The 26648-nt window shown below is 44.2% G+C and overlaps 2 protein-coding genes across 5 annotated transcripts in view; one reads left to right on the forward strand and one right to left on the reverse strand.

Annotated features, from left to right (window-relative positions):
* G3bp2 (G3BP stress granule assembly factor 2) overlaps window positions 1-26049 on the reverse strand; it is a 73920-nt gene extending 47871 nt beyond the window's left edge. The window contains exons 1-2 of one of the 3 annotated variants that reach the window (XM_034508499.2): window positions 25371-25509; window positions 16722-16830 (exon numbers count right to left, since the gene is read on the reverse strand). In XM_034508499.2, the coding sequence (XP_034364390.1) occupies window positions 16722-16772 (51 nt within the window). In that variant the 5' untranslated portion in view covers window positions 16773-16830; window positions 25371-25509. Of the gene's footprint in view, window positions 1-16721; window positions 16831-25370 lie in introns of all 3 variants that reach the window. The other 2 variants (XM_034508505.2, XM_034508501.2) reach the window with 2 other exon arrangements.
* The window catches only part of Uso1 (USO1 vesicle transport factor), a 67456-nt gene continuing 66636 nt past the window's right edge, over window positions 25829-26648 (forward strand). For both annotated transcript variants that reach the window (XM_034508496.2, XM_034508498.2), the window contains exon 1: window positions 25829-25963. In XM_034508496.2, coding sequence (XP_034364387.1) covers window positions 25898-25963 — 66 coding nt within the window. In that variant the 5' untranslated portion in view covers window positions 25829-25897. The remainder of the gene's footprint in view (window positions 25964-26648) is intronic.

Here is a 26648-nt window from a genome sequence, read left to right on the forward strand (position 1 = left end):
CTTTTCCTAATAATTGTCTCACCATGACAGAGCAAGTAATCCTCTAAACAACCTCTGTGAAAGCTTTATTCTTCTGACCTCCTGGCCTGCCCTAAGAGCTAAACTCTCAATCAAGTTTAAGGAGAAAACACCCTGAGGGGATAGTTTCCGGCCCATCGGGGTCCCAGATTAACGTAATTGCCTGACTTTGCAGATCTCTCACTTCAGGAGAGAGAACACCCACAAAAGCCTGGGCAGTAACTTCAGGTTAGAGAAAGTACAGGACCCCAGAGCGAGGCAAATTAGCAATTTACGCTTTACCATTTCAATAGGAGCCAGGAATTACAGCCGAGAGCAAAAGAAGTCGCTCTTGCACCTCCCCCGCAGTTTCCTGTGCATTGTTTGCGGTCGGCTCTTCCCGCTGAACAAAGTGCTGGCAAACCTTATTTTTAAAAACATAAATAAAAGAGCTATGCAGATCAGAGCAGTCCCTCCGCAGTGAGAGAAGAGCACACTCCCTCCTGGAGTAGCTGGGGAAGTAGATCCCAGGAGACAGTGGGGTGCTGAGGAGGCTGGAGGTTAGGGAGCCAAACAGCTCCCCCAGTTCTTCCTAGGCAAGTCCCTCTGTCTGTGATTCCAGCATTCTGGAGGCTGAAACAGGTTTCCCCAAAATTCTAAGCCCTTTTAGGCTTCAGTATTTGCCATCCTGCTTTTGTTTTATTTTCTAGCTTTAGCCAACCTTTGCTGAACTCAGAGATCCTCCTGCCTCAGTACGAAGTAAGTTTGAGTTGACAAATAGATCACTACTCCAACTTCAGTGTCTGGACAGCAAACTTCACACTGTCTAGAGCGGGTGCTGGGAAAAGCACACGCGCGCGCGCGCACACACACACACACACACACACACACACACACACACACACACACACCCCACAGGCTCACGCCAGGAATCCTGTTTGTTTTTTTTTATTCTAACTCAGGCAGTGACTTCGAATTTTCCCTATTGGCTGGGGTCCAGGTTGGGGTTTTCACAGGTCCAGGCTATCAAATTCCTGGAATGCCTCAATGGGCCTTTTAGTAAACATTTTACCAGGTTTGGGGTGGGGGTGGGGTTAAAACATTGCCATGAAAGTCTTTCAAGATGAGGGAGATAAAGATTTGAAAAGGTAATGAGCACAGTTAAAAAAAAAAAACAAAGCCTCTTACACAAGTAAAAATAGCACCCGAGGTTTATGCACCTGATAACCAGAACTCTGGGACATCACTGGAGCTAAGAATGCACAGGCCTTGAACCCCATGATGCCCACTGGACAGTATATAAGCAGAGACCAAGAGCAATGCTCTGCACACCTGGAGAGACACCACCTTGATCTGCCCTGCTTACTATTCTCTTGGCTATCCAGTCCTTCTTGTAACTCCAAGTGAACTGCTTCTACCACCCACCATCTTTTTTTTTTGTTTGTTTGTTTGTTTTTTTTTTGTTTTTTGAGACAGGGTTTCTCTGTGTAGTCCTGGCTGTAGTGGAACTCACTCTGTAGACCAGGCTGGCCTTGAACTCAGAAATCCGCCTGCCTCTGCCTCCCAAGTGCTGGGATTAAAGGCGTGCACCACCATTGCACCACCAGTTCCTGCCACAGTGATTCCTCCTCAAGGTTCTGGTTCCTTCCTTCCTGCGACCAGCTCTGGGCTACCCAGTTTTAAGGCAGAAACTTGTGCCTTTGTGGAGGAAGTCCTGAAGTCAGGAATTCAACCTTCTCTCTGGGGCCAGTTTGGGTCCTTGGAATAGCAAGAAGCCACCTTAGTTTTATCTTTTCTAAAGAACGTCTAAGATCCTGCTGACTAGACTATAGCAGCTGTCACACACAAGAAGGTAGATACGAGTAGCTAGTAAAACAGCAGTTGTATCTTATCATGCTGAGGGTTCAGTCTAAATTCCCAACTTCTGTCCTAAGCCCACCTCTCCAAGGCTGCTCTCCTTTGTGATTTATCTTAGCTAGAGGTCAAGTACAGTCAATAACAGTAGTCTCTGATTTGAGGGTCAGAATCCTGGGAGAGACTCTCCAGCTGTAGGGCAGATCAAGGTGGCATCTCTCTAGATGTGCAGAGCAGAGCATTGCTCTTGGTCTTTGCTTGCATATATACTGCCCAGTGGGTGTCATGGGTCCCACAACTTTGGTTATTGTCAGTGTGTGATGCCGCTGGGTTCTGGTTATCAGGAGCAGCCTTGGGTGTAGTGGGGTTCTCACTAAACTATTTTTACATGTCTAAAAGGCTTTTTTTTTTTTTTTTTTTTAAACTATGCTCATTACTTTCTCTCAAAATGAAAATTAAAAAAAAAAAAACAAAAAAAAACAAAAAACCTCACAGCCAAGTCTTGGTCAACTCTTACTGTTGTTGTTTTAAGAAGAAGTCCGACCGCAGCTCAGAACAGACTACTCCAGCCCATGCAGTTCCAAGGGAGAGAAAGTTTATTCAGGGGAAAGGGCAAAGGTGGGGAGAGAAGAGAAGTAGAGGCCGGCCATGACCACGTGGAGAGAGAGGAAGGTGGGGGAGGGGACAGAGAGGCAAGAGGGTAAGAGAGGGTAAGAGGATAAGAGAGTAAGAGCGCAAGAGAGGGAAGAGGGGGCAAGCAGCCCCTTTTATAGTGGATCAGACTACCTGGCGGTTGCCAGGTAACTGTGGGGAGGAGCATACCTGGCTGTTGCCAGGTAACTGGGGAGGTGGAGTTTAGACAGAATACTAACATTTACACTTGAATGTTAGCTGTCCTAATGCACTTGGGCATTGAGAGATTATTACATCTTCTTATTATACATTGTGAATCCAAGATGGACTGAGTTTCAAATTCTGCCGCTTGCTGATGAATGCTGCTGTGACAGTGGCTCTTACATTATATATTAGCAATGTTCAGGGTCTAGAACATGTCAAAGATGACCTCTACTAAAAGTCTACATTAGGTCATAAAGAGCAAACCAGACTGACAAGGACCAATATGCATGCCCGTGAGGAGTAAAAGACCTCAACAATTAGAGGTAAATGACTGGGCTGGGGAGGATGGCTTAATAGGTAAGGCACCAGGATATGATTTCAGATCCCTAGAACTTCCAAACTCTAGCCTTGGCATCTGCTCCAGCAGCTCCAGACTTGAAGATAACTAGACACAGTCCTAGAACCCTATGACGCCCACTGGACAGTATATAAGCAGAGACTAAGAGCAATGCTCTGCTCTACACATCTAGAGTGCAGTGGTCAGCTAGTCTAGCTGTATCTATGACCTTCTGATTCAGTGAGAGACTCACTCAAATAACAGGAAGAGGAGAGATGTCTGAGTTTCCAAATCACTCAGGGTTCAATTCCTAGCACCTACATGGTAGCCCCAAAACATGTGTAACTCCAGTTTTAGGGGATCCACTGCTCTCTTTTGGCCTCTGAGGGCACCAAGCACAAATGCAGTACACAGACATACATGCAGGCTAAACACCCATACATATAAAAATAAATAACTAAAATTAAAAACTGTGCCCTTCCCCCAGCCTTGAGCAGGCCTGAGAGACCTTGCTTACCACACAGACCAAGTGATAAGGATCTAGGTGGAGTTACCCACCTTGGCTGCACAGAACACAGAAGCAGAACTGCCCCTGGGCTTGCTTTGAGACATCTGTGACCTAGAACAGATTATGGATTATCCCACCCATCTCTGGCTGAAACCAGGAGGGGTTTTGGGTTGGGTCTTCCCCTTTAAATTGAGAGCTGAACATTAAAGCTTTGAACCTTGATCAGAGAACTTTGTCTTGGCTCCATCTCTTCTTGCCCTCTGTCCCCTTTCATTCCCAGCCCCCCTTTCAGGTGAACCCAGTTGACTCATGGCTGCAAGGGGCTACAAAAAACAAGAAAGAAGTAGAAAGCAACAGGTAAAAGATACTCCAAGTCTACTCCTAGCATGCGTAAACGCCCACATTAACATGTACACACAACACATACACAAGACTTAACAAAAACCAGTAACTTAAGTATAACTGTTTAATGGAGGAAAATGTAATAAAAGACAGAGATATACATGATGACACAGACTCTGGTCCCAGGAGAAACAACACATCAACACAGGATAGATCAAAGAAGGCCATTATGAAACTGAGGAATGAGAAGCCTTTTGTATTCTCTTTATAAAGAATCATTATTACTTGGGTTCACTATAAACCTAAGGTTTAATGAACCAAGTTTTTAAAGTGATGATTAGGCCTCAGTCCTGCCAAACATATATTAAATCAAAAGTTATGTTTTTCACACTTCTTGGGATTTGTTTGGAGCACAACTGAGATGAGTGAAGGAAGATCCATGATCCTACACTAAATGCTAAATCTTGAAAATATAAAAACGTAAACATCCTAATTTAACAAATTAGCTAATTGAATTTTACTGTGACTACTGGCTGTTTTCCAGCAAGTGTATGAGCGAAATACAAATTTACTTCACAGTAAATTCAAATGTATACAGGGCAAGCCAAGCCTCTGTTACCAAAGGATCAGGACTACCACGGTTTTCCTGGAAGGAAGAAAGCATCCCTTTCCACTTCAAACCAAAACAATAAAGGCTCTGGAATCCTTGGGAAGGTTGTCAGGACCATTTCCCCTGCTTTGTCCCTTGGCTGAGTCATGAGGAATTAGCTATCTACCTGTTACAGTCAGTTTTTATCAGCTCGACACAAATTTAGTCATAACTGCAAAAGAGAAACTCAATTTTAAAATTATTTTCATCAGACTGGCCTGGAACATTTGCTTAATTGCTAATCCATGTAGAAGAGCCAAGACTACCAGAGACAATAACATCCTTGGGCCGGTGGGCTTGGCTAATACAAGAAAGGTATGAGCTGAGCAAGCCCGAGGGAAAAGACCTATACCATGCAGGTACCCTCGTGGTTTGTACTTCAGTTCCTGCCTCCAGGTTCTCCTGCCTTGGCTTCCCTCAGTAATCATGGTGCTGATCACAGCAACAGAAATCACTAGAACACTAGCCATCACTCTCTCTGGACCTGGTTGAGAAATTTTACTTCAGCCCCTAGCAATGGGGCTGGCAAATGATCCTTACATGCCAGGAACAAAGAGGCAGTCTTCACAAAGTCCAGTAACAGTCAACAAAAGACACTCCTGAGTGAGCTGAAGATGAACCTGGCTTATACAATAGATGATCAATAGTGACACCATTCACAGTTGTTCTGGTTCAAGTCTAGCAGCCAGAGCCCAGCACTACTGCTGAGGCTTGTCTGATGGTGCACATTTATAGGGAAACAGTGCCTCCCAGAGGCCAGCACGATGGAACAGCAGTCATTGCTGAGACAAATGACAGGAGAGGGAACAGACATCTGAGAGACCAGAAGGATTTAATATTATGGTCCAGCTTATTCCCTCCATTGGGATAGTGTCCCATCTTAGTACTAACTAAGCTGGAGCCTCCTTAGCTTCTAAGATCATATGAGATTACGCATGCTTTGGTGGATACAACCACAGACTATGGGAATCATTTCTACAAAGTTCAAGTGTGTTGTTTCATTTTTTACTGAAAATGTGAAGGTTTCTTTCCCATTCACTCTTTCTCTTTTCAGTGTCATCTGTCCCATGGGCTTCAAAGCTGTTAGTCACAATGTACTACAGCTACATCACCTCACCCTGGATTGGAACTTGAGAAAAAACCAAATAATCTCTGATGACCTCTGCCTTCAGTTTTAAGCTAAAAGTGGCTGAGGTAGTCTAGATGGGAAAGTAAAGCAAAGCTGTATTAAACATCTCAGCACATGCCAGGCTTGGGCTAAGTGTGAGGCACAACCATCTACTTCTCATTTAAGACAGCTTATATGAATGACAGCTTAGAAGGGCTGGCCTGTGCTAAGCTTTAAGAGTCTGGATAACTCAACTTGAGAGACCAAGAGGGCAGGTAGTCAGTCTTTCCTTGTTCCCATGGGTTTTGGCAAGATCACTGAGTTTTGTGACACTATAGAGACAACTGGGGAAATTCTCTGTCTAAGTGGAACTCTGAGCCTACTGGTTAGTTTTCCCATTTCACAAAGATGATAGTTTAGCTGGATAAGTAAGTGAAGTGAAGATGGTCATCAGAAGCAGTCAATGACTAGAGGCTGAAGTGGAAAAGAAAGGGGGTGGGGAACGGGGTGCAGTCCAGACAGAGAAACCTCCTATGTGCTTTTGCTATGTGCTTTTGCTTTTCCTATGATCCTTGTGCTTTGTCACCTGTCACAGTTACTTACTGCCTTCTTCAATTGTTTCCTTCTCCATGAAAAGGGCTAGGGCTTACAGATGCAGCTCAGTGGAATAGCACTTGCCTGGTAAGTGGGAGGCCCTGTGTTTGATCCTCAGTTCCCAGAAAAAAAAAAAAACATGTAAAAGATGAAGCCAGATACAGTGTTTCATACTTATAATTCCAGTACTTAGGAAGCTGAAACATGAGGATTCACAAGCTTATGGCCTATAAATGAATTCCCATCCAGGCTGGACCACAGTGACACCTTGTCTCAAAACACAAAGAAATCGACAGAAAAGGAAAAAGTAGGTAGGTTGGGGGCAGCTGAGGGAGGCAGTCTATGTAAAGAGCTCAGTACAGAAGTCAGGAGTAACTAGAAATTATACCAATTAGTATTGCGTTCACGTAAAATTGATGAGTCTAAAACATGTTCACTGTAAGAGAGATCAGATTAATAACCCTCCAGATCTTTACATTTGAAAACTAAAGCCAAAAACTAACACAGGAAATAATAGCAGGGCTTATGACTGGACCAAGATTGCCAGGAGGACTAGTCTGAGTTTACTGGAAGCTGAGCTATAAGCCATTACTGAGCTTGGAGTGGGGTCTACATAGGCAAAGCAACTGCAGGTTTCATAGTAGAGAGGCCAAGAGTCCAGAGTAAAGCTGATCATGGAGAGAGAAATAGCACTGGACTAAGCAAAAGACTATGAAGCTAGACACAGACAGACACGCAGGCACCCACACATGCTGGCACTTCCTGTACATACTACAAAACCCAAAGACTGCCATGAGTACTTCCTGACTACATCTCTGAAGATGTCCCTGTATGTCACAATCACCCCTTCTTTGACATGAAGGTCCTTTGCAATGTTGTTTCTTCAAACAGGACAGACACTCCAAGCTTCACAGAACTTCACAAGTGAAGAAGTGTCAGAAACCCAGGGTGGAGACGTGACTGAATATGGAGACACTTATAGAAGTCAGCAAAGCCTCGGTCCTTTTAAGAGACTCAAGCTCTTTTCCAGTTCAATGGTTGTTTGAAATGAGAATGAGGGGCTGGAGAATGGCCCCATGGTTAAAAATATTTGCTGTTTGTCCAGAGGGCCAGAGTTTGATCCCTAGTACCCACAGCACATGGCTCACAACCATCCTTGGGACCCATTGCCCTTTTCTGGACTTTACACATGCTGCATTCACTCACATATATATACATAAATGAAAAAATAATCTTAGCTAGGCATGGCAGCACACACCTTTACTCCCAGCATTTGTGGGGCAGCCTGGCCTACACAGCAAGTTCCAGGCGAGCAAGGGCTGCAAAGTAAGACCTTATCTCAAATAATATACTCTTTGAATGTGAATGAGAGGCCATCTACTATATGAGTTAAAGACTGTATGTATTCCCCAGTGGGCTGTTAGTGAGTCTTACTCATTTCTTGTACATGTTCAAAGGGAGATGGTCACTCTAGAAATACTTGCCAATATGAGGGACTTGAAAAGGCCACAGACATGTATCCCTCAGGAAAACTTAAGATGATCTTTTCTAGATCTGAGTGGATGGTTTTCAGCTGACATTCATTCTAAAGCCAAGAAAAAAAGCCAGGTTCAGAACTAAGTATTTTAGTTAGGAGAGATGACAGAGGTTCTGGTTAGTCAACAAAATGATGGACTGGGTATTAGGACTATCTTGTACCTCACTGGTACAAATAGGCATAATTATGCTCTAAATGTATTTTGAGAGAAAAGTTTTATTTTAACAGGAAGGGTGATATGTAGGAGGAGCTAAGGTGGGAGGAGTACTGAGAGGAAGAAAAGGAGCAAGGAGAGGAGAAGAAGAAGGAGAGGAAAAGCTAGGTGATGAGAGAAAGAAAGAGAGGGGGGGGAACATGGAGGCAGATGTTTATGTGTCTCCACCAGTCAAAGATAGTTGATATATCTAGGTTGGGTATTGGGTTACACTTCTGATTGAGCATTACCAAACTTATAAAGCCTTTGATTAACATTTTTAAAAAATTGTATAAAAGCAAAAAAGAAAAGGGGGCATGGGATAGGGGTTTTCTAGGGAGGGGAAAGGGGGAAAGGGGATGGCATCTGAAATGTAAATAAAATATCCAATAAAAAAAAGATGATCTTTTCTAACACTTGGCCTTCAGAAGGAGAGCACTGAAGATCTTAAAGTCTTCCACCGGGACAAACGAATATGCTGAGGATGAGTTTCTGATTGGTACGTTTTATGAATCTCTTATTTATGATTATTTAAAAAAAATAACAATAAAAAAACAGAAGGGGCCAGGCACAAAGGCAGGCAGATCTCTATGAGTTCAAGGCTAGCCAGGGCTACACAGTGAGACCCTATCTCAAATGCAAAATTAAAGCTAGAAATTATCAACAGAAAATTTAGAAAGAGGACTTGCTCAGGATCTTCCCATAAAGACATAACTAATCTGTTGCTGTTGCTTTTTCTTTCCTTCTCCTCCTTTTTTAACATAAAGATTTATTTATTTATTTAATCTAAAGAAAGATTATGTATACAGCATTCTGCCTGCATGTATGTTTGCAGGCCAGAAGAGGGCACCAGATTACATTCTAGAAGGTTATGAACTACAATGTGGTTGCTGGGAATTGAGCTCAGGATCTCTGGAACAGCTAGTGCTCTTAAACTCTGAGCCATCTCTCCAGCCCCCCTTCCCCCTTTTTTTGAGATAAGTTCTTACTGTGGACAGGACTGGAACTTGATATGTAGACCAGGATGGCCTTGAACACTAACATCTGCCTCCCAAGAGTTCTTGCCTTTTTTTTTTTTTTTTTTTTTTGGTTTTTCGAGACAGGGTTTCTCTGTATAGCCTTGGCTGTCCTGGAACTCACTTGGTAGACCAGGCTGGCCTCGAACTCAGAAATCCACCTGCCTTTGCCTCCCAAGTGCTGGGATCAAAGGCAAAGGCATGCGGCACCACTGCCCGGCTGTTCTTGCCCTTTTTTGTTTGTTTGTTTGTTTGTTTTGTTTTTGAGACAGGTTCTTGATGCATAGCTCTGGTTGTCCTAGAACTCATGATGTAGGCCAGGCTAACCTCAAAGTCACAAGACCCCACTGCCTCTGTCTCCCTCCTGAGGGCTGGGATTAAAGGCATGTACCACCATCTCTATCATTATTCTTTATTTTCATTTTTCGAGATAGGGTTTCTCTGTATAACAGAGTCCTGGCTGTCTTGGACTCATTTTGTAGACTAGGCTGACCTTGAACTCAGAGATCTGCCTGCCTCTGCCTCCTGGTAGAACTAAAGGTGTGCACCACTGTGCCCAATACCCCAGCATTACTCTTTATTCACACATTATTGCTCTTCTTTGTAAGTTTTCCCTTATGTGTATGTTTTGGTTTTTATGTGTATAGGTGTTTTGCATGCACATATGTCTGTGCACCACATGCATGCCTGGTCCCTGAGGTAGGCCAGAAGAGGGTGTTGGACCTGGAGCTGGAGGGTACAGATGACTGTGAGCCACCATCAGAGTGTTGGGAATTGAACCAGATCCCCTGAAAAAGCAGCAAGTGCTCTTAAGCATATAGATGTCTCTCCAGCCCCCTGTGGATATATTTTAAACAGGCCGTGATCATTCCGTGTATGTAATTTGAACCTGATTTATTCCTCTCCTATAACTGTATTTTACTTCTGTCATGTACTGATAATATTTCATAACATTTGGTGCAGAAGTTTTAGTGAAATGGCCTGGATTCTGCTGCTGATCATCATTAAATGTCCATACTCTCTCAAACTAGCTCAGCGGCAAGGCAGTTTTAAAATTCCAATTCTTATCACTGTCAGGAGAGGAAAACATTTTTACAGTTCTCTCTTTCTTGCTGTTGAATATTTTAAAAACTACAAAGAATCAATAACCATGACTGTGTTTTGTTTATCAAGCTGAGCAAATACCATTATTCTCTGACCATTTTCCCTTTCAAGGTCTTTCCAGAAGCTGATCATTGAGGGAATAAGGGAATAGCCCAGATCAGCTCTCTGGGTCAGGGTCTGGGTCGGGGTCGGGGGTGGGGGAAGAAAAGAGCCAAAGATGATGAAATCTGAGTCAAGTCTTTACGTGAATATGACGCTGCTTCCATCTAGCTGGTTTAGGAATGATGTTATTGGTTGTTTTTGTTCTGAGACAGGGTTTCTCTGTGTTGTCCTAGCTGTCCTTGAATTCTTCAATGTAGACCAGAGTGATGGCGTGATGGCGTGATGGCGTAATGGCTTGCTTTCTTTCCTTCTCTCTTTCTCTCTCTCTTTCTTTCTTTCTTTCTATTAAGATGCTGGAGCAAGAGAAGGAAAGAGGGAAAAAAAAGATGCCCATACTACATTACAACAAAACAATGTATCTCCCAACTAAAACTGGATACAATTCTTAGCAAGATGTATGGAAGTCACAAGATTGCCTCTTGGAAAGCTTCCCTCATGAGAAGCAGAGCAGCAAAAGAGCATATTCATAGTTCTGGGTACTTTGCTCAGGGTTAGAACACTCACCTAGCATCTACAAGGCCCTAGGTTCTATCCCCAGCACCATAAAAACAAAACAACAGAGAGAGAGAGAGAGAGAGAGAGAGAGAGAGAGAGAGAGAGAGAGAGATCAGCAGATCAGCTAAAGTGCAAGTTCAAAGCCACCCTGGGCTACATGATTATCTCTCTCAAAAAAAAAAAAAAAATACAAAACAGCCCTTGCAAACATGTATTGTACACCCATGTCAAGACCATAAGCAACAGCTGGGCAGTGGTGGCACACGCCTTTGATCCCAGAACTTGGGAGGCAGAAGCAGAAGGATTTCTGAGTTCGAGGCCAGGTCTACAGAGTGAGTTCCAGGACAGCCAAGGCTACACAGAGAAACCCTGTCTCAAAAAACAAACAAACAAACAAACAAACAAAACAAACAACAGCAACAAAAAAACCCATAAGCAACAGAAAAAGAGAAAAACTATTCTTTTCCTTTTAAAAAAGATTTTACTTTTTAATGAGAGGTGGGGTGTGTGTGTGCGTGCGTGTGTGTGTGTGTGTGTAGGCAAATGCAAGTATGTGAGGAAGCCAGAGACAGGCATCAGATCCTCTAGAGCTGGAGTTATAAGTGGTGTTTGTAAATCACCTGATGGAGGTGCTGGACCTGAACTCTGGTCCCCAGGAAGAGCAATGTGTGTATTTTAACCATTGAGCCATCTCACCAGCATGGGAATTATTCTTTATTTTATTTTAGATATGTGAGTGTTTTGCCTGCAAGTCTGTATGTGTACCACATGTGTGCCTGGTGCCCATGGAGGCCAGAAGAAAGCACTGGATTCCCTGGAACTAGACTTAACAGGTGGTTGTGAGCTGCCACATGGGTGCTAGGAGCCAAACCCAGGTCATCCATAAGAGCAGCAAGTACTCTAAACCAATAAGCCATTTCTTTAGCCCTCCAAGAATTTTTTTTCTTGGAAAAAAAAAGAAATTGACAACTAAAGATACAGAACATATAAATGAATCAGTTAATCCAAGCCCAGAACAACAACAATCCCCCTTTAAAAGGTATTTAGTGGAACTACAGACAAAATAAAAATAAATAAAAGTAATAATGTAAAGATATGTAAACAATAGCTAGCAGCTGGCTGGTGGTGCATGCCTTTAATCCAGCACTGGGGAGGCAGAGACAGAAGAATGTCTGTGAGTTTGCAGCTGGGTGGTGGTGCATGCCTTTAATCCAGCACTGGGGAGGCAGAAGCAGGAGAATGTCTGTGAGTTTGCAGCTGGGTGGTGGTGCATGCCTTTAATCCAGCACAGGGGAGGCAGAGGCAGGAGGATGTCTGTGAGTTTCATGCAGCCTGGTCCACAGATCAAGTTCTATGACATCCACGGCTATACAGAGAACCCTGTCTTGAAAAACCTCATTAAAAAAAAAAAAAAAAAGATAATAGCAAGACATCGAAGCTAATTTCTTGGTTTTAATCACAGCACTGTATTATTTAAGAAAACAGTTTCATCTTTAGGAATTGGATGAAGTCTTTGGGAACATGCCAATAAATTCCCCAGGGATTTTTCAGGAGATGTATATACTTGCAGAGAATGAAATGATTAGGAATGCTTCCATTTGAAGGATCTGGGTGAAGGGCATAGAGGAATTCTTTATATAGCTTTTGCAGCCTCTCTCTGGTTCTGAAATTAGTTCATTAATAAAAGGTTAAAAGGAAGAAAGAATGGAGGGTCTCAGTGGGTAGACTCTCTTGGGTCCTCATCCTCATCCTTCCTCCTGCCCAGAATGTAATGGTGGACAGAAGAGCTAGCAAGAGACACAAAGCGAGCCAGGTGTCCTGCCAGGCAGACAAACCTGGAGCCCACAGGATATCCTAGGGCATCCAGGTATCTTATCTGAGATGTTCTTCCCTGTTCTGTTACAGTGCATAGGGACCACAAAAGATGCAGCAAAATTAAGTAATCTGGCCGGGCGGTGGTGACGCACGCCTTTAATCCCAGCACTTGGGAGGCAGAGGCAGAGGCAGAGGCAGGCGGATTTCTGAGTTCAAGGCCAGCCTGGTCTACAGAGTGAGTTCCAGGACAGCCAGGACTACACAGAGAAACCCTGTCTCGAAAAACAAAACAAAACAAAACAAAAAAAAGAAAAGAAAAAAAAAAGTTAAGTAATCTGCCCTACAGGTGTAGCTCAGCTCAGTGGTTGATCACTGGTCTAGCATATGTAAGACCCCAGTTTCTATCTTTTTAATTAAAAAAAAAAAAAGAATTACTTACTTGTATTTTATTTGCATAAGAGTTTTGCCTACATTTATGTATGTGCGCCATGAACATGCTGTGCCTAAGGTGGTCCTTAAGATAGTGTCGGATCCCCCAGAACTGGAGCTGTGACCTTCCGTGTGCATGCTGGGAACTGAACCTGGGTCCTCTGCAAGAGAAGAATCAAGTTCGCTTAAACATTGTGCAATCTTCGAAGCCCCTGGCTAAGCATCATGGAGGTTGGGGTGGGGATGGTTTTCTTAAGACCAGTTCTATCTTGGCAGGATTGCAAGAGAGACCATCTAAATTTGCAAAGAAAATGTGCCTTTCTGCTTTATTCCTCGCCAAAGGCATTTTGTTCATTCTGTTCAACAGAAAAAGAACTTCCTAGTAGTCTCAAGTGAGCAGTACATGGGATAGAATGGTGAGGGTTTGGTACGGAGGGAGGAGGGGAGAGACAGAAAGAGAGAGAGAGAGGGAGGGAGGGAGGGAGGGAGAGACGGAGAGACAGAGAGACAGACAGACACACACTCCAGTGTTGGCTGAATCAATAATTCAAGAAACTTAGCACATCTGTTTTTCAGTGTGCTGGTACAGTGAGCTATTTTTAAGCGTGGGCGGGGGGGGGTCACTGTATTTATGTGGGCGATGCTCGATAGGGCTGCACAAGTGAGTCAGCACTTTCACTCCGTTTCTTGGATCTCACACTAGGCACTTTCTCCTCTCCCAGTCCTGCCTAGAAGCCCTCCAACCCTGTTTCAATCCGGTATGTCTTCCTCCGACTGTCTACCCACAAGAGTGGGGAGGGTAAGGATACCATGTAACAAATTGTAGGAGCAAAAAAAGGCTCTCTGGGAGAGACAGGGCAAGGCTGCTGAATAGGAAGGACCATTCCTCTCAGCTGGCGAAAGAAAGTGCAAACTGCTATATGAGGGAGCCAGGGTTGAGCGCAGGCTGAGCTTCTAAATGCTCCAGCCTGCAGAAGGGCACTAAATGCAGCAAGACCAATTTGTCCCTCAGGCCCTGCTGTGGGTCCTCGCCATGTATCTCATCTGAGACTGCTTGGATTTCCTATTGCTACCTCACAGACTGAGGCCAGGGCTTTAGGCACATTTTCTTTTTAAATCTAGACAGACTTCAGTTCTCACTGTATCCTGCTGCTTTGAAACTGTGGTCTTGTGAAAATGACTTTGTTTCCCCCAATCCCATGATGCTTAGCCAGGGGCTTTGGCGATGACTCAGTGGTTAAGAGCTAATATAGGCTCAAATGAAATGTGTTCAATGTATCACTGCCTGGCTTTGTTTAAAATGTGTGGATTCTGAACATCTTAAATTCCTGACGTCGATCATACCATCAAATTAATACCAAAATTATCATTTCACTCTGGCCCAGATACTAGGCCCAGACCTAATTAGCAGCCTTTCAGGAAGGAGATGGCTGTCATGACCTACGGAGATCTTGGATCTCAGAGGTTTTGTTGTTTGAGACAGGGCCTCACTTAGCTCTGACTGGCCTACAACAAACAGATCCTCTTGCCTATGCCTTCTGAGCTCTGGGATTGAAGAGTACCCCTAGACCTGGCTATCTGGTTTTCAACTATACATGTAAGATGTATGTGTGTCAGTACCCACATGACACTATGTACATTTTGGGCTTAAAGGATAACTCTGTGGAGACAGTGCCCCCCTTTAGCCTGGAAATCAAATCACCAGGTCTGTACCACCAGATGGCAAAACCACCTTTACCTCCTGAGTGATCAGGCCAGCCTGCATCTCAAGTATTTTACAGTAAAGATAAACACTTGGTAGACTTTCTAGGGCTTGGCTTTGGGTCACTTTGGATCTCACAGACTTTGTGGCTGTTTTAGAAAGACACGTTCGCCGGGCAGTGGTGGCGCACGCCTTTAATCCCAGCACTTGGGAGGCAGAGGCAGAGGCAGAGGCAGAGGCGGCAGAGGCGGCAGAGGAGGCAGAGGAGGCAGAGGAGGCAGAGGCGCAGAGAGGCAGAGAGGCAGAGAGGCAGAGAGGCGGCAGAGAGGCGGCAGAGAGGCGGCAGAGAGGCGGCAGAGAGGCGGCAGAGAGGCGGCAGAGAGGCGGCAGAGAGGCGGCAGAGAGAGGCAGAGAGGCAGAGAGAGAGAGGCAGAGAGGCAGAGGCAGAGGCAGAGAGGCAGAGGCAGAGGCAGAGGCCGAGAGGCAGAGGCCGAGAGGCAGAGGCCGAGAGGCAGAGGCCGAGAGGCAGAGGCCGAGAGGCAGAGGCCGAGAGGCAGAGGCAGAGGCAGAGGCAGAGGCAGAGGCAGAGGCAGAGGAGGCAGAGGCAGAGAGGCAGAGGCAGGCGGATTTCTGAGTTCGAGGCCAGCCTGGTCTACAAAGTGAGTTCCAGGACAGCCAGGACTACACAGAGAGAAACCCTGTCTCTAAAAACCAAAAAGAAAAAAAAAAGAAAGAAAGAAAGACACATTCTGTAGGTTGAGAGAAGGAGGCGAGAGGGGCAAGTTGGGGCTCTTCTAATTCTTTTATCTCTTGGCTTAGTCAGTGCTCTACTGCCATGAAGAGACACCATGACCAAGGCAACTCTTAGAAAAGAAAATGTTTAATTGGGACTGGCTTACAGTTCAAAGGTTCAGTCCACTATCATGGCAGGGAATGGTGGCAGCCAGGCAGGCACTACAGCAGTAGCCAGGAGCTACTTCCTGATCCATAAGAGGAGAGTCCAGGCCTGGCATGGGCTTTTGAAACTTCAAAGCCTACCCCCAGTGACACACTTCCTCTAAGAAGACCACATCCACTCCAACAAGGCTCCAATACCTCATGCTCCTAGCCCCTCCATACATTGCCACTGTTCAGTGACTAAGCATTCAAATATGAGATTATGAGAGCCATTCTTATTCAAACCACCACATCTGCCTTCAGTTATTTCCTTTCAGATAGAAATACAATGTGATACAAAACTTTTTAGGTTAAATAACAGCATGCTCTGTTGAAGGATTTGAAGAGTCACCATCCAGGGCCTCCTGAGTGGCTGGCAGGGAATAATGTCTACACTCAACTCTCTTCCTCAACATACTTGTCTGTGACAGTTCTGGAGTCTCCACCTGCAAGTTATTTATGTTTGTTTGTTTTTTGTTTGTTTGTTTTTCGAGACAGGGTTTCTCTGTATAGCCCTGGCTGTCCTGGAACTCACTCTGTAGACCAGGCTGGCCTCGAACTCAGAAATCCTCCTGCCTCTGCCTCCCAAGTGCTGGGATTAAAGGCATTTGCCACCACTGCCCAGCACCTGCAAGTTATTCAGCTGAGCCCTTCCTGGTTATTTGACAGGGTTGGTGTGGGGGAGAGGTAGGGGATGTAGCCACCAATCATATGGCATTGGCACCCCATTATCAACTCCATTAAAGAACTAGAATTGGGGGGCTTGGAATGTAGCTGATTGGAAAACAGCATGTTTAGCATGCTTACAACCCTTGGTCGACGACCCAATATTTTACACACACACACACACACACACACACACACACACACACACACACACGGGAGGGTTGGAGGGGAGGTGTTGATTAAAATTAAAAAAAAAAAAACCTGAAAGGGAGGGGGTGAAACTTTGAAGGTGTAGGCTGGCTAGCTTTGGAAGTTTCTAGTCCCAGAAGCTCAGGCTAATTTGATAGACTACATTCTGTTCTCAAGAGACAGCCTTGATATTCAGCCTGCTACCTCCTCCATAGGCCACCAGCAAATACAGACAGACAGCTGCAACTTACCCTGTAACCCAGGCTTGTTGGAGAAGGGGCTGTGGTTCTGTAATAAATCATCTTATATTTTCATGGAATCTTGGCATCAGCCAATGAGAACTTCAAAGGCTTGGCCTAGCTGTGGAATGGGACAATAAAAATGTTAATCCCTTGTCTTAACTGCTTAGGACCTGCCTGTTCAACCAGCAGTAGGGAGAGGGAGAGGGCAATGGAGGTGAGGAGGTGATGCTCATCACAGAAGCGAAAGTGCTAGAGCCTGGATCCCAGAATCTTGTTCCTCTACAGTTTTACAAAAAAAAATTGTTTTGCATTCCTAATTTAGATATTTCTGTAAGTAAGCACTTCTCTTTATCATACTTTCTTAAACTTAGAAAAACACCAGGAAGACGCTTAAAAAAAAAAAGTCTAAATCTCCTTGCAGACAGGAAAAAAAAACAAAAACAAAAACAAAACACAATACAAACTTATCAAATAACAGCATCATTTGCCGAGCCTTTTGCAAAGCCATAGAACTGACACAGTGTGTTAGTGGAATTGCTGAAAAGGCATTCTAAATATATTGAGGTGAAAAGGGATGGCTCAGTGGTCAGGATCACCTGAGTTTGACTCCTAGTACCCACATGGTGGTTCACAAGCACGTGTAATTCCAATTCCAGGAGATATGACTCTCTCTTTCAGCATCCTCAGGCACTGCATGCATATGGTACACAGACATCCACTCAGGCAAAACACCCACATACATAAGTAATAATAGTAGTAATAAGAATGATGAAGACAATAAAGATTTTAAAAACCTGGCCAGGAGCTTGGGAGATAGCTCAGCAGACAGAGGTGTTTGCTGCCAAGCATGACACCTGAGTTCCATTCCCAGGAACCACATGATGGAAGGAAAGAACCAGCTCCCAACACTCTGAACTCCACACACGTTTTACACTACACATGCTCCCTATGACGCCCAAACAAAAACAAATAAATGTAATTTTAAAAAAATCTAGCAAATGGTTCAGTCCACTGAGGGAAATGATGAATATATGTGTGTTTTCTTTTACTGAATAAGTTACTAATAGCACAGAACTCCAGCTATTTCTTAAAGGTCATCCATTTTCCCAGGCATTTTAGGATGAGCTGACATTTCCCCCCAACAGTACACACCAAGGATGGTCTGGGTCTTCACATTTATTATTCGTTCCAAGTACTATTATCTAATCTTACAAACAACCAAACCAGCAAGGTTACGATTCCAGTTCCTTTTTAAAGAGGTGAAGCAAGAAGCCCAGACTTGAGGGCACACACAATATCCCAACTAATCCAAGTCCTGGCCTTAGTCATCTATGAAGAGTGACTGTCCAACATTTTCTTGCCTCTGAATCTTTTTGTTTAAACCAAAACAGGAAGCATTAGAGATCCAGTCAATTGGAGAAGGATGTAATTAACCCAGACTGTTTCTTGCTCCTTCTTCTAACACAGATTTCCAGAGCTTAAACAATACTTTGGAAAGTGCTTCAGAGGGCTGGATTTCTGGAGTGGGAGCACAGTTGGTAGAGTGCTTGCTTCACTGAGCATGCACGAGGTCCAATCCCTACCACTGTATAAATAAGGAATGGCAAAGTGGCATACATCTGAAATCACAGCACTTGGGAGGTAAACCCAAGAAGATCAGAAGTTCAAAGAAACCCTCATACAACACAGTGCATTTGAGGCCAGCCTGGGATACATGAAACCCTGTCTCAAAGCAAGTGCTCAAAGATCAAGAAAGAATAAGAACACTTCATTTAGACTGATCTAGAACAATTGCTACAGAGGATTGGGCTGTGGACTGTCTCCGTGGCAGTGAGTACTTAGAATGGCTGGGACTCTGGGTTTAGTCTCCAGCTCTAGCAAAGGAGAAAAGATATAAAACAGTGGATACCACGTAATATATTTATTTGTATTAGCAACAAAATATTATATTTACACACACATAATTGTATATGAATGAATATACAATTGCTTATATTAACTGCCTGGGCAACCAAAAAGTAGTAAGAAACTTTCTTACAGACCCTTTCCTGCATATTAGGTTAGCAATCTGTGATAGTTAATGTTTTGTTTTGCTTTGTTTTGAGACAGTCTCATATATCCCAGGCTGGCTTCACATTTATGAGATTGCATAGGCTGGCCTTGATCTCCTGATCCTCCTGTGTCTGTCCTGTGTCGACTTTTAGCAGAAAGCAGCTAGAAAGCAACTATCAGCTTTGCAGCCATCTCGAGCCATATACCCTGACAAGAGACTTGTTTTTCAACAGCCTACAACAGCTGAAGCACACTCTGATAAACATTTTGTTTATCCCACATATCTTGTTTTGCTGTTTAGTGCCCACAGCTGCAAGGTGCACGTGGTATCCATGCCTGCAAGGCATGTGGTTCACGTGCTATCCACCATACACGCCTGCAAGGCGCACAGTACACGTGCTATTCATGCTATACATGCCTGTATGGAGCATGTGATATCCACACCTGCAAGGCTCGTGACAAAGTGTATAAATACCCTGGACTTCCCTTCAATGAGGGAAAGACAATAAGAGAGACATGAAGTGAGACAATAAAGGAGACTTGAGACTTGATCAGAACCTCTGTCTTATCTCCATTCTTCACATCCCTTGCTAGACCCGGACTGGAGCAACAGAGCAGGCCGGGACGTTTTGGCCCCAAAGCGTGGGGCAAAACGGATCTGCAAAACAGTAGCTCCAAGTGTGAGTCAGAGAGCGGCCGCAACACTCCTGCCTCTACCTCTGAAGCGCTGGGATTACAGTCTATGATAATCAAACCTGACTCTCAATGTAATGGAAATAAGAAGGTCCTAGGAGCTGAATACAACTTGTGAGGGCATCGAGAAAGAATCTACTAAGGTGGGAAGACCCAACTTGAATGTGAACACCATTATTCTACAGGAAGGTAGACAAAGGAAAGTCCAGCTGTCAGGAACAACTGTTTTCTTTCTTTCTCTCTCTCTCTCTCTTTCTTTCTTTCTTTCTTTCTTTCTTTCTTTCTTTCTTTCTTTCTTCCTTCCTTCCTTCCTTCCTTCCTTCCTTTTTTTAACTTTGCCTACATGTATGTCTATGCATCACATGTGTGCCTGGCACCTGCAGAGGTGGAAGAAGGTACCCGATGCCCTAGAACTGGAGTTCCAGGTAGTGTGAGCTGAGGGGTAAATGCTAGAGATCAAACCCGGGTCCTCTGCAGGTGCACTGCAGTCAATGCTCTTAACTGCTGTGCCGTCTCTCCAGCCCCAAGTGTCATAGATCTTAAAGTAAGATGTATTGGCCACAGGGAAACTGGACGAGATCTGAAGCTAAAAATATTAAGTCCTTCCTTCCAATGATGTTTATATTTACTTCTGATAAAGGTTAACTGTCCATTTAATCATTGAAGGCCACCAACATATCTATGAACAAAATTACAAAATTTACTATGTTAATAAAATTTTCAAGTGAGGTGCGGTAGTGTATACCTACAATCCAAGAATTTGAGAGGAGTAGGAAAGAGGATTTGGAATTCAAGTCTAGACTCAGCCAGGTTCAAGAACAGCCTGTGCTGTACTATAGCCTGTTTCAAATGAATAAGATAGATAGAGAGAGAGAGAGAGAGAGGCTGGAGAGATGGTTCAGTGGTAAAGAGTATTGGATGCTCTTGCATGGGACCAGGGTTTGATTCCCAGCACCCACATGTCATTCAGTTCCAGAGTTTCCAATGGCCCCTTCTGGCCACCAAAGGCAATGCAATATGTGGTGTACAAACATACACACAAACAAAATGCCCATATGCATAAATAAAAATTTTAAAATAAGGCTTTTTATTTTTTTAAATAAATTAAAAGAAAAATCTAAGGATCCTGAATGAATATAGCTTCTACACCATGCTTATTTAATAAACTACGGAATCATCTCTATACAAAAGTCCACAGTGAGAATTTCCTCTTTGTCCCAATGGGTCAGATATTGTGCTAAACAGTGGGGTAAAACAACTTATAAAAGGACTGAAATCTTTGCTCTTATGGAGTTAGAATTCTAGGAGTTGGGAAGGAATGGACAATAACAAGATGAAATATACAAGGCATATACTATATTCATGAATCCTAAAATGTACATGTCCCCACTTACAAAATCTAAGCTTGGTATGTTTATTTTGGTAGGTTGTGCCTTACAAGAGCTACAGAGAAAGCATAAGCCTGGCAGAGGAAGGCAGTAGAGAGGCTCCCAAGAGTCAGGCAACCTGTGTAACATCTGAGCAGACTTAAAGAGGGTAGGGTTAATAGACACCTGCAGGTGACATGCCTCTAGGTGAATGGAAGAAGCAAACTTCCCAAACAGGAAAAATACAGCTGCAAAGTCCACATCAGATTGTGTAGGGACATGCAGACAAGTCTTTAACTTACTGTACGGCCACAGTGTTTTTGATGCTAGAGAGAAAGAATAACAGCACGCAGCAATGCAGGTTTTGGAGTCGGACTGCCAGTGTGTGCTCACCTCTGCCTACAGGAAACCACTCATCAAGATCAAACTAAGAACACTATGTTATTGAGCTGCCATGAGGATTAAGCCTATTATTATTGGGTCAGGTGTGATGGTACATATCTGTAAGTCCAGGTCTTAAGATGTGGACTCAAAGCTAACCTGAATTACACAAAGAATAAAAGCCTGCCTCAGAAAATACAATAAAGCATTTAAACACATACACACACATATATTATATATATGTATATATATATAATATATATATTATATTATATATATTATATATATTATATATTATAATATATATATACATATATATAATATATACACACATATATATTATATATAAATTTACAGTTATATATATTATATGTATAATATATATATATTACCATTGTACTGCAGATTGAATCCACAGCCATATAAATGCAAAACAAACTTTCTGGATGCGTAGGGAGGATTTACTTATTTGTTTGGGGGTTGTTTTTTCCTGTTGGGTGCCACTTAACTTGCTATGTACCTTGAACTTCTGATTCCCCCTCATGCCCCTCCCTGTCACCTTCCCCTCCTCGAGGTAATATGGTGGTAGGGATCACACCCAGGGCTTCATGCATGTCTGGCAGCCACTATACTAACTTGAGTTGTACTTGCTGAGCCAGGCTTCCAGCTCTATCTAAGCAAGCTTCTAACACCGACTTACATCTGCAGCCCAGGAGAGTTCTTTCATGCCAAGCACTCAGAACACAGCCTAGCAGAAAAGGGTAAAGTACTTGACCTTGCTATTGATTAGTCCTGACCTTTGTCCAAGGCTTCACCATCAATTTATGTTGTTGTATATCATTGGGTTAATTGCATGGTAATGAACAGTCTTATTAACGGTGTTTTGAGACTCCAGTAGGAGTGCTTCAAAAACCTGAATGTGATGTGTTTCAAATGTAGATGATGACTGTGGTTCTCAACCTATGGGTTGAGACCCCACTGGGAGTCAATCAACCTTTTCATGGAGATCACATTATTCAATATCCTACATATCAAACACATTACAAGTAGCAAAATTACTGTTATGAAGTAGTATCAAAAGTAATTCTATGGTTGGGAGGAGGGGGTCACCACAACATGAGGAACTGTAGTAAAAGGTCTCAGCATGTGAAAGGTTGAGAACCACCGCTCCCAGGCACAGACAATCCTCCCTAGTCCACCCCTCCAAGCTATAAAGCAATCTTACGCTCTGATGTTCATTCTTTTTTTTTTTTTTTTTTTTTCCACAAGACGCGGGAAACGGGAGAGCAGGACTCGAACCCGCGCACCAAGAGACGGTGCGCCCTCTGCGGGCGGGCGCCTTAAGGGCCGAGCCACCGGCGGTTCGCTTCTTTTTTTTTTTTTTTTCTTTTTTTTTTTTAAATGTATTTTCCATGTAATAGGTATATAACATCCTCTTTATTTTATTTTTTATTTTTTTAGGTTTTTCGAGACAGGGTTTCTCTGTGTAGCCCTGGCTGTCCTGGAACTCACTCTGTAGACCAGGCTGGCCTCAAACTCAGAAATCCTCCTGCCTCTCCCTCCCAAGTGCTGGGATTAAAGGTGTGCGCCACCATTGCCTGGCACTGATGTTCATTCTTTTTGCTCAGTTTTCGACCAAAAAGCAAAGAGGCTAGGCAAGCTCAGCCAGTGAAGGAAATTGGTTTTTAACAACAACAACAACAACAAAAACAATGGATTTAAATAATAAATTTTAGTAGATGCTCTTGATCAGGTTTAGTTTAGGAAATGGGAAATTACTTTCATCAACCTGGAGTTTCAGATTGTGGAAATGTTACTAAACCACATACCATTTACTGCACCATCCTGAAGTTTTACAAAAGTCAGTTACAACTTTCTCATGTCTTCTCTTGCTTCAACAAGTGGTTTTTAAGCAACTACCATGCTAGTAACTTCTGCCACACGCTTGACAAGAAAGCACAAGCAGGAAGAAGACATTGCCCTTAACTCTTTTCTAGAAATACCAGTGTTGACAGATTAACGCATAACCCTCTTCTTAAATAAGGAGTCACTTCATGGCTGCTCCCTGCTTGAGTTCCCTCAGATCTTACCTGGGGCATAAATAAGAGTTTACACCTTCTCTGCCTCCTCTTCAGACCTCAAGGAGTGAGCAGAACAGAACGGAGACTGGGAAGCAAGGGAATGTGGTAGGTTACCCTCATTACTTCTGCACCCAACGGTCCCTCCCTCAGTCCTTTCTGTCTACAATCTCACCTGCCCAGGGCACAATGTTAGGGAATAAAACATGTCAAATGACAGAAACTTCATAAGTCATGATACTATGTCCACCAAAGTTTTAAAAAGGTATTTCAACGAGGTTTGTCCTTTAAAATAATTTTCTAACAACATCAACATCCTGTGTTCCATTACCAAATAACAGAGATGTCTCCAAGCCCCCCCCACCCCCACCCCCCATTCGTATCAGAGCCTCATCCCTTACTGTAGGACTAAGCGAGGCTTGGGGAAGAGGAAAGGTCAGCCTCGGGGCAAGGTGAGACTGCTAGGTGAGATTCTGTGTAGGCTTTACTTGGTAACTGGTGAGAATTTAATGGTTACCTTTTTTAGGCTTCCACAAAATGCCTCTATGGAAAATGTCTAAAGCAAAATGTCAAGCAGAGGACAATACTCAGCACACAGTATTTCTGGCAATAGTATCCCACCATGCTCTGTGTCCAGGCTTACGACCTTGGGACTATCACTATGGCCTGTATGGCCTGCGTCCTGTAATTCACAGGCAGAATAGACCATCTCTCTTAGTATACTATTCACATATTCATTCAACAACTTATTCACTTTATCCATCAAAATCACTCTATGATTGGTAAATACACTAGCAACTGATATACAAATGGTCCAGCCATTAGGTTTGGCTTAGCAAGTTTTAATTCAGTATCTACCAGCGAAGTGGCAGCATAGAGATCTGCATCTTGATTTCAAGGAACTCTCTCCCAAGATGCTGGAGTCCAGGCTTAAGGAACTAGCAGGAATCTGCCTCACAAGGAGGGAAAGGGCACACTGAAGCAAGAAAAAAAATGTTGAGCATGTGAGGGACACCGGAGCTTCAACCTTAACAGGTGAGTCTGCCAAACTAAAGAGTTTGGATGTCATTATATAAACAAGGGAACCACTGGAGGATTCTAACAAGAGGATTGACATATTTCTTCTTGGGCTCACCCAAAGGTGTACTGAGGGAAGCCAGGGCTGAATGTAGACAAACTAGTTAGGAGCCTACTGCTGTAATGTAATCTTAGTGTGGATGTAAGTTGTGTCAACAAGCAGAGTATTCAAAGAGAAGAAGGATTTGAGAAATATTCTATATCTGTACACCACACACTCAACATTGGACATGTAAAGGTGGAAAGACAGAGTCTGCAGATTCCTCCTTATAGACTAGGGGATTCTTTGGGGAGAGGTACTACTGAGCATGTTAAGGGGCACCATAGAAGCATACTGATTTCTTTTTAGAGGGAGGCTGGGTAAGACATAGGTCTTAATCGTCACATCTGAGACCTATGGGGAATTGAAACCAAGAGATGCATGAGTCAGTTGGCTTACTAGGCTGCCTTTCAGAGTCAAGAAATTTCCAAGACTATTCCAGAAGCATGTGTACCTGGCAGCCTCATTTGGAAAGAACAAATATACTGATTTAGAAATATGACATTCTACTTGTTAAAACCATTGAAAATGTAGGAATTAAGAGTTAATGAAAAAAGGAGCATTATGCTACCAAACACCCTCTGGAACAATTTATTTCTAATCTCTTATTAGAGATAAACGCGGGGTTCGATAGGGGTTCTTTCTCATGCTTGAAAATGAGTGGAGAATCTGATGTTTAGATCTAGAAATTCCTTGTAGCAGGGTCGAGGAGCAAGAACTTAGAAACGCGCCCTCCAGTGGTAGTGGAATGAGGGGTCTCTAGCATCCCCTTTACCACCAAACAAAGCCCTGTGTAGAAATGCAATTTACGAGGATCAAAAGGCCACCTCGCTCATACCGCTTAACCAAAACAACAACAACAACAACAACAAAAAACCCAAAAACCAAAAACAAACAAAAAAACCCCCACCAACAACAAAAAACCCCAAACGAATCCTCCCAGGGGACGGGACACCCTTTTCCCCCTTACCTGTCACTCTGGCCAAAGGAAAATTTCACTTTCGACTCAACAAAATAAGCCTTCAGGTTTGACAGCTTGCAGTCAGTCCCGCTCGGCGACAAAACACCTACCAGCCGAAGCGCGTAGTCTAATCAGAGCAGCCCGAGCCGACAGGGTAGGGCTGCGACCACGTGGGTGACCGTAGCCAGCAGTAGCAAGCAGAGCGAGGAGGAGAGGGCGTGCCCAGCTGGTGGGCGTGGCCTGTGGGCCAGGGCTAGTGGGCGTGGCCTGCGGCCCCGGGGGCTCCCTCCTCTCCCCTTTTGCCTTCGCCCTTCGAGCCGCCACGTAACGCCACGTCCCCGCGCATGCGCGCCGCGGCTGGTGGCGGTGGTTGTTTCCGGGCTCAGGGGGCCGGAGCGACTGCTGAGTAGGAGGCGGCGGTGGTGAAGGCCGGGGAGTGCGGAAAGCCGGCTCGGGGGCAAGGCCCTTCGGGGGGGGGGGGGCGGTTGTGTTTTCTTTGGCAGAGGGGCTGGGGAAGCCGGCGGCTGAGCGACGAGATGAATTTCCTCCGCGGGGTGATGGGGGGTCAGAGTGCTGGACCCCAACACACAGAAGCCGAGACGGTGAGCGCAGCGCCGGGGCCGGGCTAGGCTGGGCGAGAACGGGGCATCCACGCCGCTCCCTTCGCCTTCTTTCTCCCTGCTCGGACGCGCGAGCTCCCCACGCGGCGGCGCAGCCCGGGCCGTGGTGACAGGAGGGTTTCGGGGACCCGGCACGGCGACGGACCGCGCGGCCCTTCCCTCCCCTTTAACCTGTCGGCGGGTCTCTGTGCGGGCTGAAACCCGGCTCTGGAGGGTTGGACGGAGGTTAAAACCCAGCTGTTGGCGAAGGCGTGTGGCTAAGAATAAAACGATATTCTTGGGGCACAGTGCCACCTGTTCCTGCCCCATCAGCTGTAAGAGTGGGCGTTTGCTTAGGGTTGGCGGTTCAGACCCTACTTTTCAGGTTCACCCAAATGTGTCATGTGGCAATACTTGCACGCTGTAGTGATCTGCGCGCTAACCACTCTAGGGACTCTTCTCTGTGGGCGACACGATTTGCTAATGTATTTTTTTAAATTATTGAGACATGGAAAACCAGTGTTTGATGTTATGTTTGGGATACACTTCCTGTGAAGTTTGCAGAGCCAGTTGGAAACTGGTGTGGATAGCTTACTTGAGAATAATGAATTTAGGTATATAGAAAAAAAAATGACCGTGTGTGAAATTTTAAAGAAAAACTTTGGATAGTTGTCATAGCTCTGTTTTG

Source organism: Arvicanthis niloticus, chromosome 7, assembly GCF_011762505.2.
Source record: "Arvicanthis niloticus isolate mArvNil1 chromosome 7, mArvNil1.pat.X, whole genome shotgun sequence".
Lineage (NCBI taxonomy): Eukaryota > Metazoa > Chordata > Mammalia > Rodentia > Muridae > Arvicanthis > Arvicanthis niloticus.